Source organism: Abramis brama (assembly GCF_963993115.1).
Source record: "Abramis brama genome assembly, chromosome: 7".
Taxonomy (NCBI): Eukaryota; Metazoa; Chordata; class Actinopteri; order Cypriniformes; family Leuciscidae; genus Abramis; species Abramis brama.
This window is the reverse complement of record NC_139969.1, coordinates 2,040,573-2,057,100: the sequence shown is the minus strand read 5'-3', so window position 1 is coordinate 2,057,100 and position 16,528 is coordinate 2,040,573. Positions and strand designations below refer to the sequence as shown.

Sequence of the window (16,528 nt, the reverse complement as noted above, 5' to 3'; positions counted from 1 at the left end):
AAACATGCAAGCAACATGCTTAATCATGTTAACAATTTGGTAAAACATGCTAGCCACATGCTTAATCATTCTAGCAGCATGTTTAAACATGTTCAAATTGTAGTAACACATGTTATAAGTTGCTAACATGCAGGGTTGCCAACTTTTCAGTTTAGCTCGGAGTGAGACTATCGGTTTGGAGCACAGTCTCTGTCTCGTGCTCGCTCTAGATTCCAGGAGATTTTAACTAATTGGCGCCATAACTAGTGGTCCATCCAGTAGTTAAGAGCCTGAATTGTTTATAGTAATTCTGAAATTTAGTGCACATGAGTGAAAAAAAAATACAGCACAGAAGAATGTCTAATTTAGCGTGAGATTTCTTTGTTAAGCGTGAGAGCGTGAGATTGAGGCTGAATGCGTGACTGTCACGCCAGATGCGTGAGAGTTGGCAACCCTGTAACATGTTTTAGCACATTTGCTAGCAGCATGATATTTCATCTCAGCAACATGCACATTCATGCTAGCAAAGTCCTAAAACATGCTAGCAACCTGTTAAAACATTCTAGCAATGTGTTAAAACATGTTAACAGCATAATAAAACTTGCTAGCAACATGATAAAACACGCTAGGAAGCTTATAAAATTGTCAAACCTTCAGACAAGGCTTTGTTAAGCCAGCATAACAATTTGTCCCAATGAACTTTACTTTCTAGTTGACACATTAAAGGTTTTTACAGAGGGGATTTCGGATTACTCTTTTTATCCCTTTATAAATCATCTAATTAAATCTCATTCAAATCTCATACAAATTGACTCAAACTCACTGCCTTTAAAGATATATATTGATACAGATGCAAATAGATAAAGCGCAATGAAATAAACGCGTAAATGTGCCTTTTAGATGTTTTCTTCCACTAGCAAAAACAAAATGGACCAGTGCATGATAAAACAATGGTTTAGCGTGTAGCAAACCACACTTTCTCAAAGTCATGACAGATTTGAGTATGTGTGTAATGTTTTATCAGTCTTTCTAATGATTTTGCTATGTCTTTGATTTGTCTCTGTGTGTGTGTGTATAGACAATGATCCAGACAGCGCAATGGATGACCGAGACAGTGATTATCGCAGTGAGACCAGTAACAGTATACCACCCCCGTTCTACTCCACATCTCAACCCAACGCCTCAGTCCACCAGTATCCCATGAGCCACCAGCACCGCAATCCCCACGGCTCCTACTCGCGCTCCATCAACAACTGTGACCTTGACTATGACCATCCCAGAGGCATCAGGTGCGAGAGAAAGAGTTGTTTCTGTAATACTCAGTTTTCTGTTTGGTTAAACTGATTCATTCATCATTCATGAGACAATCATGACCGATACAGCATGAGCGAGAGAAGGTGTTTCTCAGCAGGTGTGTCTCTTCGGTTTTCCTTTAATGGACTCATTCATCATGTCTGATCGGCGTGTCTCTTATCGCCCTTTTTACTGATACTCTTTTTTTTTTTCTTTTTTTTTTTCTCCTGGCACGGACCTTTAAATTCGACTGTCTCCTTTGTTTCTCTTCCATTATTCAACAAGATGAGTTTTCATTGATTTATAAAAAGACTTGGCATCATCGTGCCTTGCTTAAGGGCTCAATGGATTCTCCTGTTTCCCTGTTAGGAATTAGAAAAGCAGAAGTAGTGCTGACTAGTGTTGTAGTACTGGAGACCAGTCTTGGTCTCGAAACCATTTTTTAAAGGTCTTGGTCTTATCTCAATTGTATTTCACTTTTTTTTTTTTCTGCTTCATATTTCTGATTTGATTACTGTTGTGCTGGGTCAGAAATTAATGGGCGATTGTGTCAAAAATGTCATCAAAATTTAAACAAATCTTATTTTTTATATTATTACATATGATATAATTAAAGGGGACCTACCTATTATGCAATATTGACTTTCATATCGTTTTTGAACATATGTGTCTGCACTGCAGTGTGTGTACACAACTACCCGACTGTGGTAAAAATCCATCCACTCCGGCTGTTAATTACCCCATAAATCTGAAACAGTGTCTCAAAATGAGCTATTCAGGACTGTTCACCAATGTGACATCACATTGCACAGGCCCCGCCCATGACTGGAACTTAGCTCCGCCCCTCAATGAGTTGTACACAGTCCACCATGTTTATCTCCTCGCCAGAGCATTTAAGAGCAGCATTCAAGTAAGAGATATATTCTTATTAAAGCTACTAAAGTTATTCAGATCAGTGAGTGGTTTTCTGTTTTTCTTTTGTTTGATTCATATTAACAGCATTTACAGTAAAGTACCACTACTGTATAACAGTCGGTACTGTATATTACGCTGCTTTCACTTTAATACACAGATCTAATATACACATGTGACTTCTTTCCATGCTGTTTACATTCACAGACATAACTGACTGTTTATGTGAACTTTGTGTGTTTTTGACAAACTTTTGTGTATTTGATAATTTAAGTGCAATAGAGAAATTAGTTTAATACTCACAGGACGTGCCGTCTGATAGGCAGCTTTCTGTGCGCGTGCTTCGTATGTGCACTCAGAAAACCATAGAAGTTTAAACTGATATGACTTTAAAACGCATTCAAATAATAACTTTGATGACTTTGATGAACTTACCCACATCTGGTACACATGGATTCAACACGTACGAGATGTGGGCCGGATCTGGGCCGACACTATATTGCCATCTGGGACATCTACTGACTAGCCAATAAAAATTCAACATGAAATGGCGTATTGATCAATGCGACATGGCGCTAAAACTTAAAACTACTTACCTCAATCTCCATTTACAAAATCGGCATGTCAAGTTGGCCTCTTTTCCCTAGCCATGGCCGCGCCCATATTCTCCTCTTTCTCCTCTTTTTTCAGCGAACATAAAGACTACAATTGCCAAAGTGCGATTCATCTTGCTCGATTTGTTTACCACTAGCGCATGCTGTTGACGTTTTATTCTTCTATACTAACTTGCGTCGTACCCTACGATTCAATAGGTGTCATCATCATCCAGCCTACATACCCAAGTTTATTAGATCCATGTCGTACAGTGTGATTTGTAATGATCGTATAGGATCGCCAAAATCGCACAGTCTGTATCAGGCATTAAATAAGGTCAGAAAAACCCTGCAGATACCCTGAACAATGGCCAAATTGCTTGCAAAAAATGTGTAGATTTCAGTCTTTCATCACAGTGAGTTGTTTTCTCATTCTGCCTAATCTTTGACTCACTCTTTGTGGTTTTCCAGTCCGACTGGGAGTTATGCATCCTCAGCCGAGCTCAGTCATTGTAGTACTCAACTGAGCGAAGAGTTCGGCGAGCGAGAACTTTACGACGAGAACGACTCGTACCACTCCTGCCACTCGTCTGTGTCCTACAGCAAGGGCTCGCCCGACTGGGACGAGACGCAGGGGGTGTACAGTGATGAATGCGCCTACAGCAAAGATGGAGGCGAAGAAGGTGCCGTATATGAGGAAGATGGCGATCTGTACGCAGAGGAGGTGGACATGTACGAGGGTGAGGAGGACTTCAACTACGAGGATGAAGATTTGTATCAGCCGGACGAGGACCAAGAGCTTCCGTTCACTCCTACTCCTTCCAGCACTGGCCAAACGCTGGACGTCCCATCGAGACCTCCTTTGGAGAAACAGCCTTCGCTTCACCAACAGCAACCATCTCAGATCTCCAGCCAACCTCTAGTTCAACCATCCAATCAGACGCAACCCCAACCTTTAGCCAAACCCCTTAACCAGCAAGTTCCCACCCCCCAGCAGCCACCCCAAAAACAACCACCACCCCAACAACAATCCTCAGGCCCGATCCCTTCCGTTCAGTCTTTCTTCGCCATGGCTAAGCCATTGACTGCCGTGTTTGGGTTGGGTGGATCAACTCCTTCACCAACTCCTGCACCAGTATCTCAATCCCAACCTCAACCTCAACCCTTGACAACACAATCCCAAACTCCAATGCCTCAACCTCCCGCCCAACAGGTTCCTCCAACCACAAACAAATCCCCTGAGCTGCCCATCCCTGTGCCCATAACCAACTCCAAACCTCCCGCGCCAGAACCTAGACCTCCAACCCCAACAGAGGAGATACTGCCCACAGAGCCAGAGCCACCAATGATGGAGGAACCTCCACTTCAAGAAGAGGATTTCCCCATGGAAGAGCCTCCAATAGAGGAAATAAAGATGGAGAGCCCCCCTCCATCTCCTCCTTTTGAAGAGGAGGAACCGATTCCCGAACCTGAGAGGTATCACGAATATATCTCAACACCCTTGGGTACTTAAGTATATACCTATACTCTAATAGTATAATTGAAGTGTAGGTATATCTTGAAGAAGTGACAATGCAAAACTGGCCAAAAATGATTTCCGTGCTGGTCCAGGCTAGTTAAAGTTATTAAAAAATGCAATTCATGTGCTTCGTAATCTTTAATCAAAATAACTTCCCCGCCTTCTTGCAACGACATCCGTTTCTTGATGATGTGTTTACTGGCGCAAAGCCGGGGCAACCTGTCACTCAAATTAGATCGACCAATAGCAAACCACAGCCATCCAACCATCCAATTAATTCCCCCTGACAAAATTAAGCTTTTTTTTTCTTGTTCCAGAAGCCGTTTCACTCGGATAATACGTCCCAATAGGGAAGAAAAGGTTACTGGTAATGTTGATTGACAAAGGTAGTCTTGGTAAAGATAAAAAGAAAAAAATCTGAAAACAAGCCTACGGTGGTCTTAACTGTTTTCCCAGCCTGGCCAACTGGTGTTTACCTGGTTTGGATGGTCAACCAGCTTGACCAGGCTAATAAGTGCCCAAAACCCCTTTAAAACCAACTAACCAGATCAGCTTGGCCAGCTAAAATGAGCAAACCACATTTATTGGATGATTTAAAATCTGTTTTAAGGATATTACACCTGGTTTAGATAGTTAACCAGCTTGACCATTCTAAAAAGTTCCCAAAACCCCTTTAAAACCAGCTAACCAGATCAGCTTGGCCAGCTAAAATGATCAAACCACATTTATTGGATAATTTAAAATCTGTTTTTAGTATATTTCACCTGGTTTGGATGGTCAACCAGATTGACCAGGCTGATAAGTGCACAAAACCCCTTTAAAACCACATTCCAGATCAGCTTGGCCAGCTAAAATGAGCAAACCACATCTATTGGAAGATTTATAAGCTGTTTTAAGGATATTTCTCATGGTTCAGATAGTTGACCAGCTTGACTCCCAGCTTGGCCAGCTAAAACAAGCAAATTGGATATTTTAAAAGCTGTTTTAAGGATATTACACCTGGTTTAGAGCGTTAACCAGCTTGACCAGGCAGATAAGTGCCCAAAACCCCTTTAAAACCAGCTAACCAGATCAGCTTGGCCAGCTAAAAATAAGCAAACCAAATCTATTGGAAGATTTAAACGCTGTTTTAAGGATATTTCACCTGGTTTAGATGGTTAACCAGCTTGACCAGGCTGATAAATGCCTAAAACCCCTTTAAAACCAGCTTGACTCCCAGCTTGGCCAGCTAAAACAAGTAAATTGGATATTTTAACAGCTGTTTTAAGGATATTTCACCTGGTTTAGATTGTCAACCAGTGTCCAAAGTGAACAAACCACATTTATTTGATGATTTAAAGGCTATTTTTAGGATATTCCGCCTGGTTTAGATAGTTAACCAGCTTGTCTTCCAGCCTGACCAGCTGATCAGTGTCAAAACCCCTTTAAAACCAGACCAGCGTGGCCAGATAAAATGCACAAACAACAAATATTTATGCAAGCTAGTGTGGTTGCATCCAAGACAGAGAATTGTTCGATTAATTTTGGATTATACATGCAAACGATCTTGAATGTCTGTGCAGTGAACCGGTGAACGAGGAGCCGAAGGAGCCGGTGGACCCGGCGGTCAGAGCCAAAGAAAACTGGCTTCGACTCTTTGAGAAAGTCCAACGACAGTTGCGGGAGGTGAGCGAGTCCACTAGACTTAACCATCTGTAGAAAGTCTACATTATTGAGCTATTGCCGGACGCCTTGTTTTATGCACAATTTACACAAAAACTCCTGCTGCTCTTGTTTCATGTGTGTAGGAAAGTGCAAATCACAACCACAAAATGCTTTGAAATCAGAATGACGTCCGGAAATCAGAATGACCCAATTTACTTTCTGAATACATGTTCCTGGTGTTATTCTGAGCAGATTAGTGCATGTTATTCATGAGGAAATAGATGGTTTTCCCTTAAATCAAGCCTCCACAATCCACTGCAATCTCGCTTTCATTTTCTGTCATTCAAGAGTAGAAGTAAAATGGGTTGCAAGCACTGTTTATTTTTATACCTCCACACATTTTCTGCTTTATGCTTATGATGCGATGAAACACCATGCACTCTAACCGCTGTCATGATTATTTTGCAGTTTGCCACGTCCTCTTTGCTTCTTTTTTGTGTGCGTTATTCTGTTGACTCTTTATCCTTTGTTTGTCTGTTTGTATCCCGCCGTTTTGTCGTCTTTCCAGTCTCTTTTCATTGCTTTAGCGATTTGCATGTTCACTCAGATGACCCATGATGGGACGAGACTGTCAGGTGGGTCCGTTGTTGGTTGTGTGAACGTTTTGTGGTGGTCTTGTGTAAGTTTTGATATAAACTGACATAGTTTCAGAAAGGACATTAGACACCCATTAAAAATGACATTTCATGTTTTCACTTCAAACAGTGAAATATCGCAAACACACGGGTTTGCTGCATGAAATCAAAGTTTTTTGTGACAATGTCATCAACAAAAACAAATGAAATAATTCTCAAAAATCTACTTGTGTTTTGACAAGTAACTATATTTTATTGTATACAAGTTGAGATGTTGTTATAGCTGTGAAAATACTTTTGTTTGCAGACTTTTATTTTATTTACTTTTTGAAATGAAAGCACACTACACTAATGTTCAACTAATATGGTTTTGTTAATGGCCGAAAATAGAAAGGAGGGTGACTGACATACAGTGAGGAAAATAAATATTTGAACACCCTGCTATTTTGCAAGTTCTCCCACTTGGAAATCATGGAGGGGTCTGAAATTGTCATCGTAGGTGCATGTCCACTGTGAGAGACATAATCTAAAAAAAAATATCCAGAAATCACAATATATGATTTTTTAACGATTTATTTGTATGATACAGCTGCAAATAAGTATTTGAACACCTGTCTATCAGCTAGAATTCTGACCCTCAAAGACCTGTTAGTCTGCCTTTAAAATGTCCACCTCCACTCCATTTATTATCCTAAATTAGATGCACCTGTTTGAGGTCGTTAGCTGCATAAAGACACCTGTCCACCCCATACAATCAGTAAGAATCCAACTACTAACATGGCCAAGACCAAAGACCTGTCCAAAGACACTAGAGACAAAATTGTACACCTCCACAAGGCTGGAAAGGGCTACGGTGAAATTGCCAAGCAGCTTGGTGAAAAAAGGTCCACTGTTGGAGCAATCATTAGAAAATGGAAGAAGCTAAACATGACTGTCAATCTCCCTCGGACTGGGGCTCCATGCAAGATCTCACCTCGTGGGGTCTCAATGATCCTAAGAAAGGTGAGAAATCAGCCCAGAACTACACGGGAGGAGCTGGTCAATGACCTGAAAAGAGCTGGGACCACCGTTTCCAAGGTTACTGTTGGTAATACACTAAGACGTCATGGTTTGAAATCATGCATGGCACGGAAGGTTCCCCTGCTTAAACCAGCACATGTCAAGGCCCGTCTTAAGTTTGCCAATGACCATTTGGATGATCCAGAGGAGTCATGGGAGAAAGTCATGTGGTCAGATGAGACCAAAATAGAACTTTTTGGTCATAATTCCACTAAACGTGTTTGGAGGAAGAAGAATGATGAGTACCATCCCAAGAACACCATCCCTACTGTGAAGCATGGGGGTGGTAGCATCATGCTTTGGGGGTGTTTTTCTGCACATGGGACAGGGCGACTGCACTGTATTAAGGAGAGGATGACCGGGGCCATGTATTGCAAGATTTTGGGGAACAACCTCCTTCCCTCAGTTAGAGCATTGAAGATGGGTCGAGGCTGGGTCTTCCAACATGACAATGACCCGAAGCACACAGCCAGGATAACCAAGGAGTGGCTCTGTAAGAAGCATATCAAGGTTCTGGCGTGGCCTAGCCAGTCTCCAGACCTAAACCCAATAGAGAATCTTTGGAGGGAGCTCAAACTCCGTGTTTCTCAGCGACAGCCCAGAAACCTGACTGATCTAGAGAAGATCTGTGTGGAGGAGTGGGCCAAAATCCCTCCTGCAGTGTGTGCAAACCTGGTGAAAAACTACAGGAAATGTTTGACCTCTGTAATTGCAACCAAAGGCTACTGTACCAAATATTAACATTGATTTTCTCAGGTGTTCAAATACTTATTTGCAGCTGTATCATACAAATAAATAGTTAAAAAATCATACATTGTGATTTCTGGATTTTTTTTTTAGATTATGTCTCTCACAGTGGACATGCACCTACGATGACAATTTCAGACCCCTCCATGATTTCTAAGTGGGAGAACTTGCAAAATAGCAGGGTGTTCAAATACTTATTTTCCTCACTGTAATTGTTTCTAAAATAGCTGAAATATTTACTGAACAATCATTCTTCCAGTATCATTAGCAGAACGTTCTTTTAAAGTTATCTGGTATTTAATAATGTTCTCAAAACCAAAAACGTTTGTGCATCTTTCATGGAACGCTTTTTTCCTGGAACGTTTTAAATGGACGTTCATCTGATGTTTTTTACTTGTTACTTTTTGAATGTTCTCTGAAACATATATACATACATATACATATACATATACATATACATACATATATATTAAATTTTTTTATTTTTAATTTTTTTTAATTTTTATTTAACGTTTGGACTCTGATCAAAGCCAATTAGCTTATAAAACTAAACTAATCAGCTAATAAAACTAAATTAAAACTAATAAAACTTTCTCTTTCTCTGTCTTTCTCTCAGGCACGAGGAGAGACTCAGTCTCTGTGGTTTGGTAAAGGAGGGTAAGTCAAAGTCAGACCATAACCCTAATCTCCAGTAGCTCTGTTTTTAGTGCAGTCAACGAGCTTGAATGTAACTCGACACCCTTGCCTCATTTAGTATGCGCAGTTCTATGAATATGCAAATGAGTCCCGCCTCCACTCACTCACTCAGCTCAGAGATCCACTGGTTGACGATCACACGTTGATCTGATTGGTTACAAGGTAGTTTGTGACGTCAGAAACACCAGCGATTTCAAAGCGTGTTTTTGAGACTGTCTTTGGTTCACTGCAGTTTTAAGGAGAAAATACTCAGCAATGGTGTCGACTTATGAATTTACACATGGTTTGTCTGAAAGCATATTAAAAACACCACATAGACACATAAACAACATTAAAAGCTGGATTTTCACCACAGGGGGACTTTAAAAGTCTCTTTTTAGCCTGATTAAATAAGCTCTCCATAAAAGCAAGCCCCACAATAATAATAATAATAATAAAACAACACATTTTATACAGATACTTCATATTTAATGGCATTAGATGATTTGTAAATTGCATTTAATAGATAGACTTTCATTAAAACGTTTAAAATTGGTATGTAAAACAATTCATTCTTAAATTAAGATGCAAACAAAGGTATACATTTTTTTTCCGGATTTAAAAAAAAAAATCAATATTAAGTGAGTTTGTGATTAAAACGAAAAAAAATCTGTCAAACAAGACAACCTTTCAAAATATTTGCTCTTGTTTTTAAGCATAAACTCACTTTTATTCTTCGTATCTTCAGTCATTTTGCTTCTCCAGTAAATGCATCTTGATTTAAGATTGTTCTGTGAAACAAGACAGAAACACTGAGGAAGAACATCATTTGTTTGCAGCGTAATCTTGATGAAAAACACTGATGATGAAGCAATGATGGGTCTGTTTTATTGCATGCTTTCGAGAAAGGGAAATTATTTTTCATGCACCATTATGCTTGTGTTTATCTGTGAAGGATGGGAGGAGCGCTGTACAGCATTGACAGCATGCCTGATCTGAGGAAGAGGAAGACCGTTCCTCTGGTCAGAGATCTGGTGAGAAACACACTGCACAAACTGAAGATGTTTGTGTTTCATCTGCACTGTTTTTAGTTCAGTGGAGACTTCTTTATAGGATGGTTTGCTTTACTGGTTCCTAATTGAAAAAAATATCATCTTTCACAGTACTTGTTTTCCAGTAAATATCTAAACATTCTTAAATCTGGAGAAACAAAATGACTTAAGATATGAAGTCTTGTTTTCTGAAACAAGAACAAATCTCTGCCAGTGTAGCATTAAATCAATTAGCACAATGCATGTTTTAACATGTCGCCAGCATATTTATAGAATTAATTAGCACATTACTAGCATGATTTAACACATTTGTAACATGATTTAACACATTTGTAACATGATTTAGTATGTTGCTAGCATTTTTCTATCATGAACTAGCACATTTTTTAGCATGTACCTAACATGAATGAACACATTGTTAGCATGTTTTAATATGTTGCTAGCATGTTGTTAGCATGATTGTTAGCATAACACATTTGTAACATGGTTTAGTATGTTGCTAGCATTTTCCTCTCATGAATAAAATATAAAACATGTTCCTCTCATAAAATAAATCATAAAACATGTTAAAATGTACAAATTCATGGTAGCAACATGTTAAAACATGCTAGAAACATGTTACATCATGCTAACAACATGCTAATTCATGCTAGCAACATTTTAAAACATTCTAGCAGTGTGCAAATTCGTGATAGAAAATGCCAGCAACGTGTTAAATCATTCTAAAAATGTGGTAAATCGTGTTAGAAAAATGGTTGTAAAATTCAAAATCATGCTAGCAATGTGCCAAGTCAAGTTAGAAACATGTTTGCAGCATGCTAAAACATGCTAGCAATGTGTTGATTCATGATAGAAACATACTAGCAAACATGCTACATCATGTTAAAAATGTGTTAAATCATGCTAGAAAATGTTAAAACATGTTAACAACATGTTAAATCATGGTAGCAACATGTTAGCAACATGCTAAATCATGCTAGCAATGTGTTAATTCATGATAGAAACATGCTAGCAAACATGATAAATCATGTTAAAAATGTTTAATCATGTTAACAACATGCTATATCATGGTAGCAATGTGCTAATTCATTCTAGAAATATGCTAGCAAATGTAAAACACCCTAGCAACCTATCAATCTGTTTTCCGGGATCATGCCTATGTTCCCACAGCCCTATGTTCCCACAAATGGCCTACCCCTGACCCCATCCCTAAACCTACCCGTAACTGGGGTTTAGACAAATCGTTAAAAAAAAAAAATTCTTAGAAATGTGGGAACATAGGGCCGTGGGAACATAGGGCTGACCCCTGTTTGCCGATACACTACATTGCCTTCAAAAACGTAAAACATTAAGCTTTAAAACTACTTTAAAATTCAAACTTCTTCAAACTTTCTGTTCAGGCTTTCTCAAGCCAACATCAAAGTTTGTCTTGATTAACTTTTTTTTGCAGTGCAATCACAATACACTTTAGTAATTAAAAAATATTAATTTTATATGTTTGTCAGTGTTTTATTAGGATGATACATTCTTACAAGTTGTAAAGCCTCTGCATATTTTTATTGGCTGTTGGGTCGCATTAGTTTCTCTAAGATAATTTAAATGTGAGTAACAGTCTTTTATCTTGTTTTCTTTGCTTCTGCTTTCTGGATTCAGGCTATGGTAAGGATTTGTTGTAATTAATCTATATTACTGCACCATTGTTTTTCTTTTTGCAAAAACTGTCGACACCAGTGTTTTATAGTCCACATTTTTATGGAGTCTGAAAGTTTGTCTCAGAGGAAAGTTTGCTATGGATTTTTCATTAAGTATCAACTTTGTCTTTTGGAACTTTGTTTCTCAAATTCCTTTGAATAAATAAATCAAGACACTTCGATCACTTCTAAAATACTCTAGGATATTTACAACAACAAATAAATCTTAGGAGAAACATCTGAGAAGTCTCTGAGTGTAATCTCTGTGTGTTCAGTCGTTGGTGCAGAACTCTCGTAAGGCTGGAATCACGTCTGCCATGGCCTCTAGTACACTCAACAATGAGGAGCTGGTAAGTAATGCGAGTCTCTTTCACCCGATTAAATTTGACCAATCTTTCTATTAAAATTGTAATTTTTCTATTTTTAATTTTTGTCACTTGTTTAAAAGTAAAGTCTCTGCTGCGGGTGAAATGTGTGCATTCTGAACCTTTAGAAAAAAGCATTGTGTCTCGAGTTTGGTGTGTTTTAGTATTGTTATTGTTAACTAAAACTAGAACTGAAACTATAAAAATCGTATTCAGATATAAAGCTATCCTGGAAATCCAGACCTAAATCTAAAAGATTAATGGTCTGGCGTCGACTAATGAAAATCGGCCAGCTCGAGGGGCGGCACCAAGCATGCATTTGAAAATCTCACGGCACGCAATTAGATAACACTACGACCAATCACAACAAGCCCCATACACTTAGCTAACAGCGGAGCTAACTGGTAGATTAGACTCTTACTGTATTCGGTCGGCAAAACAGCAAAAACACCCTTCTTGCAAAGGAACGATTCGAGCGCCGTCTTCTGTTCCTCTTTTAGACAAAAAGCCAAGTCTAACTCGTTCATTGTAGCGGCCAAAGCCGTTTCAAACAACTGGTGTTCATCCATAGCCATCTTGCAATGTTTACTAATGACTTCGACGTCACAGCGCTGTCGTCACCTCGCCTCTGGCCCGCCTATATCAGATAACCCGATGTGATTGGTGCAGCTCAGATTGAGGGGCATATTTAATGAGCATCATTACTCAACGCCAGAGTAAACTCGCTGAGCAAATTCAACTTGTGCTCTCGCGAGAACTCTGGATTACCAGGGTAATATAAAGCTGAAATAAAACTTAAAGTCCCTGTAAAGTCAAAATTAAGTGTGTGTTCTGTGTTAGTCACACCACAGAAAAATGTGTTATTGGCCACCCAGCCAAATTCGAATGATAAAAAAAGCTGCCAAGTAAATAAAATAAGCTATTCTATCAATACATCTCTAACATTTATAATCTGTTTAGATTTTTTTTTTTTTTAGGATTGCCTTAACAGGGACTTTAAACTTTAAGTTGAAACTAACACTGTTTTTTTTGGAAGTAACACCGGTGTGTTTGTGCTCCTGTAGAAGAGTCACGTGTATAAGAAGACTCTCCAGGCCCTGATCTACCCGATCTCCTGCACAACCCCGCACAACTTCGAGGTGTGGACGGCCACGACACCCACTTACTGCTACGAGTGTGAGGGTTTGCTGTGGGGCATCGCTCGCCAGGGCATGCGCTGCTCCGAGTGCGGGGTCAAATGCCACGACAAGTGCCAGGACCTGCTCAACGCCGACTGCCTGCAGAGTGAGATTTTAATGCTAATGTAGGGCACATTTTAACGATCTAAGCACATGGTCTAAAGCGCACAGCACAAGTGCACTTAGATCGTGTCCGAATTCACTTTTGCTAGTTTAACGACGGGACAAATGGTCGGCGAAAAGTGTGAGATTTTTGATTTTATTTTAGGTTCTGCCATTATGCAATAGCACCGTACATATATGAGAATGGGGAGTAACTTCATTTAACACACTGTAAAAAAAAAAAAAAAAACGTTAAATTTACGGTAAAAAAAATGGCAGCTGTGGGTGCCCGAAATTTACCATAAAAAATATGGTAGCAACATTTTAGGTTTTTACAGACTTTACTTAAATTTACAGTAAAAAAACATTTAATTTTCATAAAATTTACCTTAAAAAATACGGTAGCAACATTTTAGGTTATACAGACTTAACTTAAATTTACAGTAAAAAAAACGTATTTAATTTTCATTAAATCTACCGTAAAAAATACGGTAGCAACATTTTAGGTTTTACAGACTTAACTTAAATTTACAGTAAAAAAAAATTTATTTCATTATCTGATATAAGGTTAGGTTAGGGTTAGCCTAACCTATTGTCAACATTAGGCACCTTTAAAGGACTAGTTCACTTTCAAAAAAAATGTTGCTGATAATTTACTCACCCCGATGTCATCCAAGATATCCATGTCTTTCTTTCTTCAGTCGAAAATAAATTTTTTGAGGAAAGGTTTTTGAGGAAAACATTCCAGTCATCTGGAAAATGACCCTTATTTGAAGCTGCATTGAGACGGACATTTGAACCTTCTTTGAACATTGGTATAGTTGTTTGCAATTGAAGTCCATTCTGTGTAGAAAAATCCTGGAATGTTTTCCTCAAAAACCTTAATTTCTTTTCGACTGAAGAAAGAAAGACATTGATTTCTTGGATGACATCGGGGTGAGTAAATTATCAGCAAACAATTTTTTGAAAGTGAACTAATCCTTTAAAAGAGCATAAATGGGGCACATTAAATTAAGATCTTATAGCTAGACAATTTACTGGAAAATGGAAAGTTTTAGAAAGTTTTAGTAAAGTTTTTCTTACACTCCGCTCTCTCTGAGAGCCTTCACATTATAGAACTTGAGCTTGTGTAAGAAGCTTTGTGCAGTCATTAGTTTAGAGCTGATGTTGTGGATGTGGCCTTCAGGAGCGGCTGAGAAGAGCTCGAAACACGGAGCCGAGGATCGAACGCAGAACATCATCATGGTCCTGAAGGACCGCATGAAGATCCGTGAGCGCAACAAACCTGAGATCTTCGAGCTGATCCAAGAAGTGTTCGACATTCCCAAGGCGAGCCACGGGACTCAGATGAAACAAATCAAGCAGAGCGTTCTGGACGGGACGTCGAAGTGGTCGGCCAAAATCAGCATCACAGGTGAACTCAGAATTACACTTATCAGTACAAATTAATCAAAAAGATGCATGAAAATATTTACATGTGTGCATTTGACTGATGCTTTTATTCAAAGCTACTTTACATTGCATTGAAGTTATACGTTTCATCAGTTCATGCATTCGCTGGGAATCAAACCCATGACCCATGAAGTCATGCTCTTGTGTTTGAGCTACAACCGAAAACAAAAACATGAAATATTATGTATTTGCATCATCTTTATAGCCATCTGTAAAAGTATTTGTTTCTTTTCTGTCAGTGGTGTGTGCTCAGGGTCTTCAGGCGAAGGATAAGACGGGTTCGAGTGACCCCTACGTCACCGTCCAGGTGGGGAAAACCAAGAAGAGAACCAAGACCATCTACGGCAATCTCAATCCCATCTGGGACGAGAGCTTTCACTTGTGAGTGCATGAATGAGGTCGTCATAGATTCTATTTAAAGCAAAATATGCAATCAAAATTAAACTGTTTAGTGTCTTAAAAATTAAAAATGTGTCTTATTGAATGATTCATCAGTGCATGTTATTCTGATGTGTTGTGTTAAATCAATGTTATTTTAGAATCATTGATTATATTGTGAGTTTTTGTTAATATTTTTTTATTTTTTGTTTTCATTTTAATTTAAACGTTTTTGTAAAATTGTTTTTACAATTTTACAATTGTTTATCATTTTTATTAGATATTTTTTTAAATATTGTCTGTATAGTTTTTATTAAGTAGTAACACTTTACAATAAGGTTCGTTAGTTAACATTAGATAGCATGAACTAATAATGAACTGCACGTATACAGCACTTATTAATCTTTGTAAATGGTAATTTTAACATTTACTAATACTTTATTAAAATCTTGATAACATTAGTTAATGCACTGTGAACTAACATGAACAAACAATGAACAGCTGTATTTTTATTAACTAACATTAACAAAGATTAACAAATACAGAAACAAATGGATTGCTCATGGTTATTTCACGTTAGTTAACTAACTAACCTTATTGTAAAGTGGCCTATGAAGTTTTTAATTCGATTCTCTGCTTCTCCGGTGTGCAGTGAATGTCATAACTCTTCAGACCGGATAAAGGTGCGCGTCTGGGATGAGGATGACGATATCAAGTCTCGTGTAAAGCAACGGTTCAAGCGTGAGTCTGACGACTTTCTGGGACAGACCATCATTGAAGTGCGAACGCTCAGTGGAGAAATGGACGTCTGGTACAACCTCGGTGTGTCAAAGTGATTGTATACTTATTATAGAAGTGGCTTCGAGCGACATCTCTAATGAATATGATCTTGAAGGAATTATTAGACCTTCTCTCTCTCCTCTCTCTCTCTCTCTCTCTCTCTCTCTCTGAACAGACAAGCGCACGGATAAATCCGCCGTATCAGGAGCGATCCGCATGCATATCAGTGTGGAGATTAAAGGAGAGGAGACTGTGGCTCCGTACCACGTTCAGTACACCTGCCTGCATGAGGTACATGCAAACATATATATATATAATACACATTGGGCCCTATCATACACCTGGCACAATGCAGTGTAAGGCACGACACGAGTGTGTTTTGCTAGTTTCAGCCCGACGCAGTTTTCATTTTCACGTCCTGCGCCACGTTGTTTAAACAGCAAATGGCTTTTAAAGAGAATGGGAGATGAGACT

General features: G+C 38.8%; 1 protein-coding gene across 1 annotated transcript in view; it reads left to right on the top strand.

Annotated features, from left to right (window-relative positions):
- LOC311086585 (protein unc-13 homolog A) overlaps window positions 1–16,528 on the top strand; it is a 68,964-nt gene that overhangs the window by 23,902 nt on the left and 28,534 nt on the right. Inside the window, exons 9-19 of the mRNA XM_084119534.1 lie at window positions 1,058–1,268; window positions 3,249–4,253; window positions 5,859–5,961; window positions 8,998–9,038; window positions 10,012–10,090; window positions 12,075–12,149; window positions 13,229–13,448; window positions 14,631–14,858; window positions 15,136–15,277; window positions 15,927–16,096; window positions 16,230–16,345. Of these exons, the coding sequence (XP_083975660.1) occupies window positions 1,058–1,268; window positions 3,249–4,253; window positions 5,859–5,961; window positions 8,998–9,038; window positions 10,012–10,090; window positions 12,075–12,149; window positions 13,229–13,448; window positions 14,631–14,858; window positions 15,136–15,277; window positions 15,927–16,096; window positions 16,230–16,345 (2,390 nt within the window). The remainder of the gene's footprint in view (window positions 1–1,057; window positions 1,269–3,248; window positions 4,254–5,858; window positions 5,962–8,997; window positions 9,039–10,011; window positions 10,091–12,074; window positions 12,150–13,228; window positions 13,449–14,630; window positions 14,859–15,135; window positions 15,278–15,926; window positions 16,097–16,229; window positions 16,346–16,528) is intronic.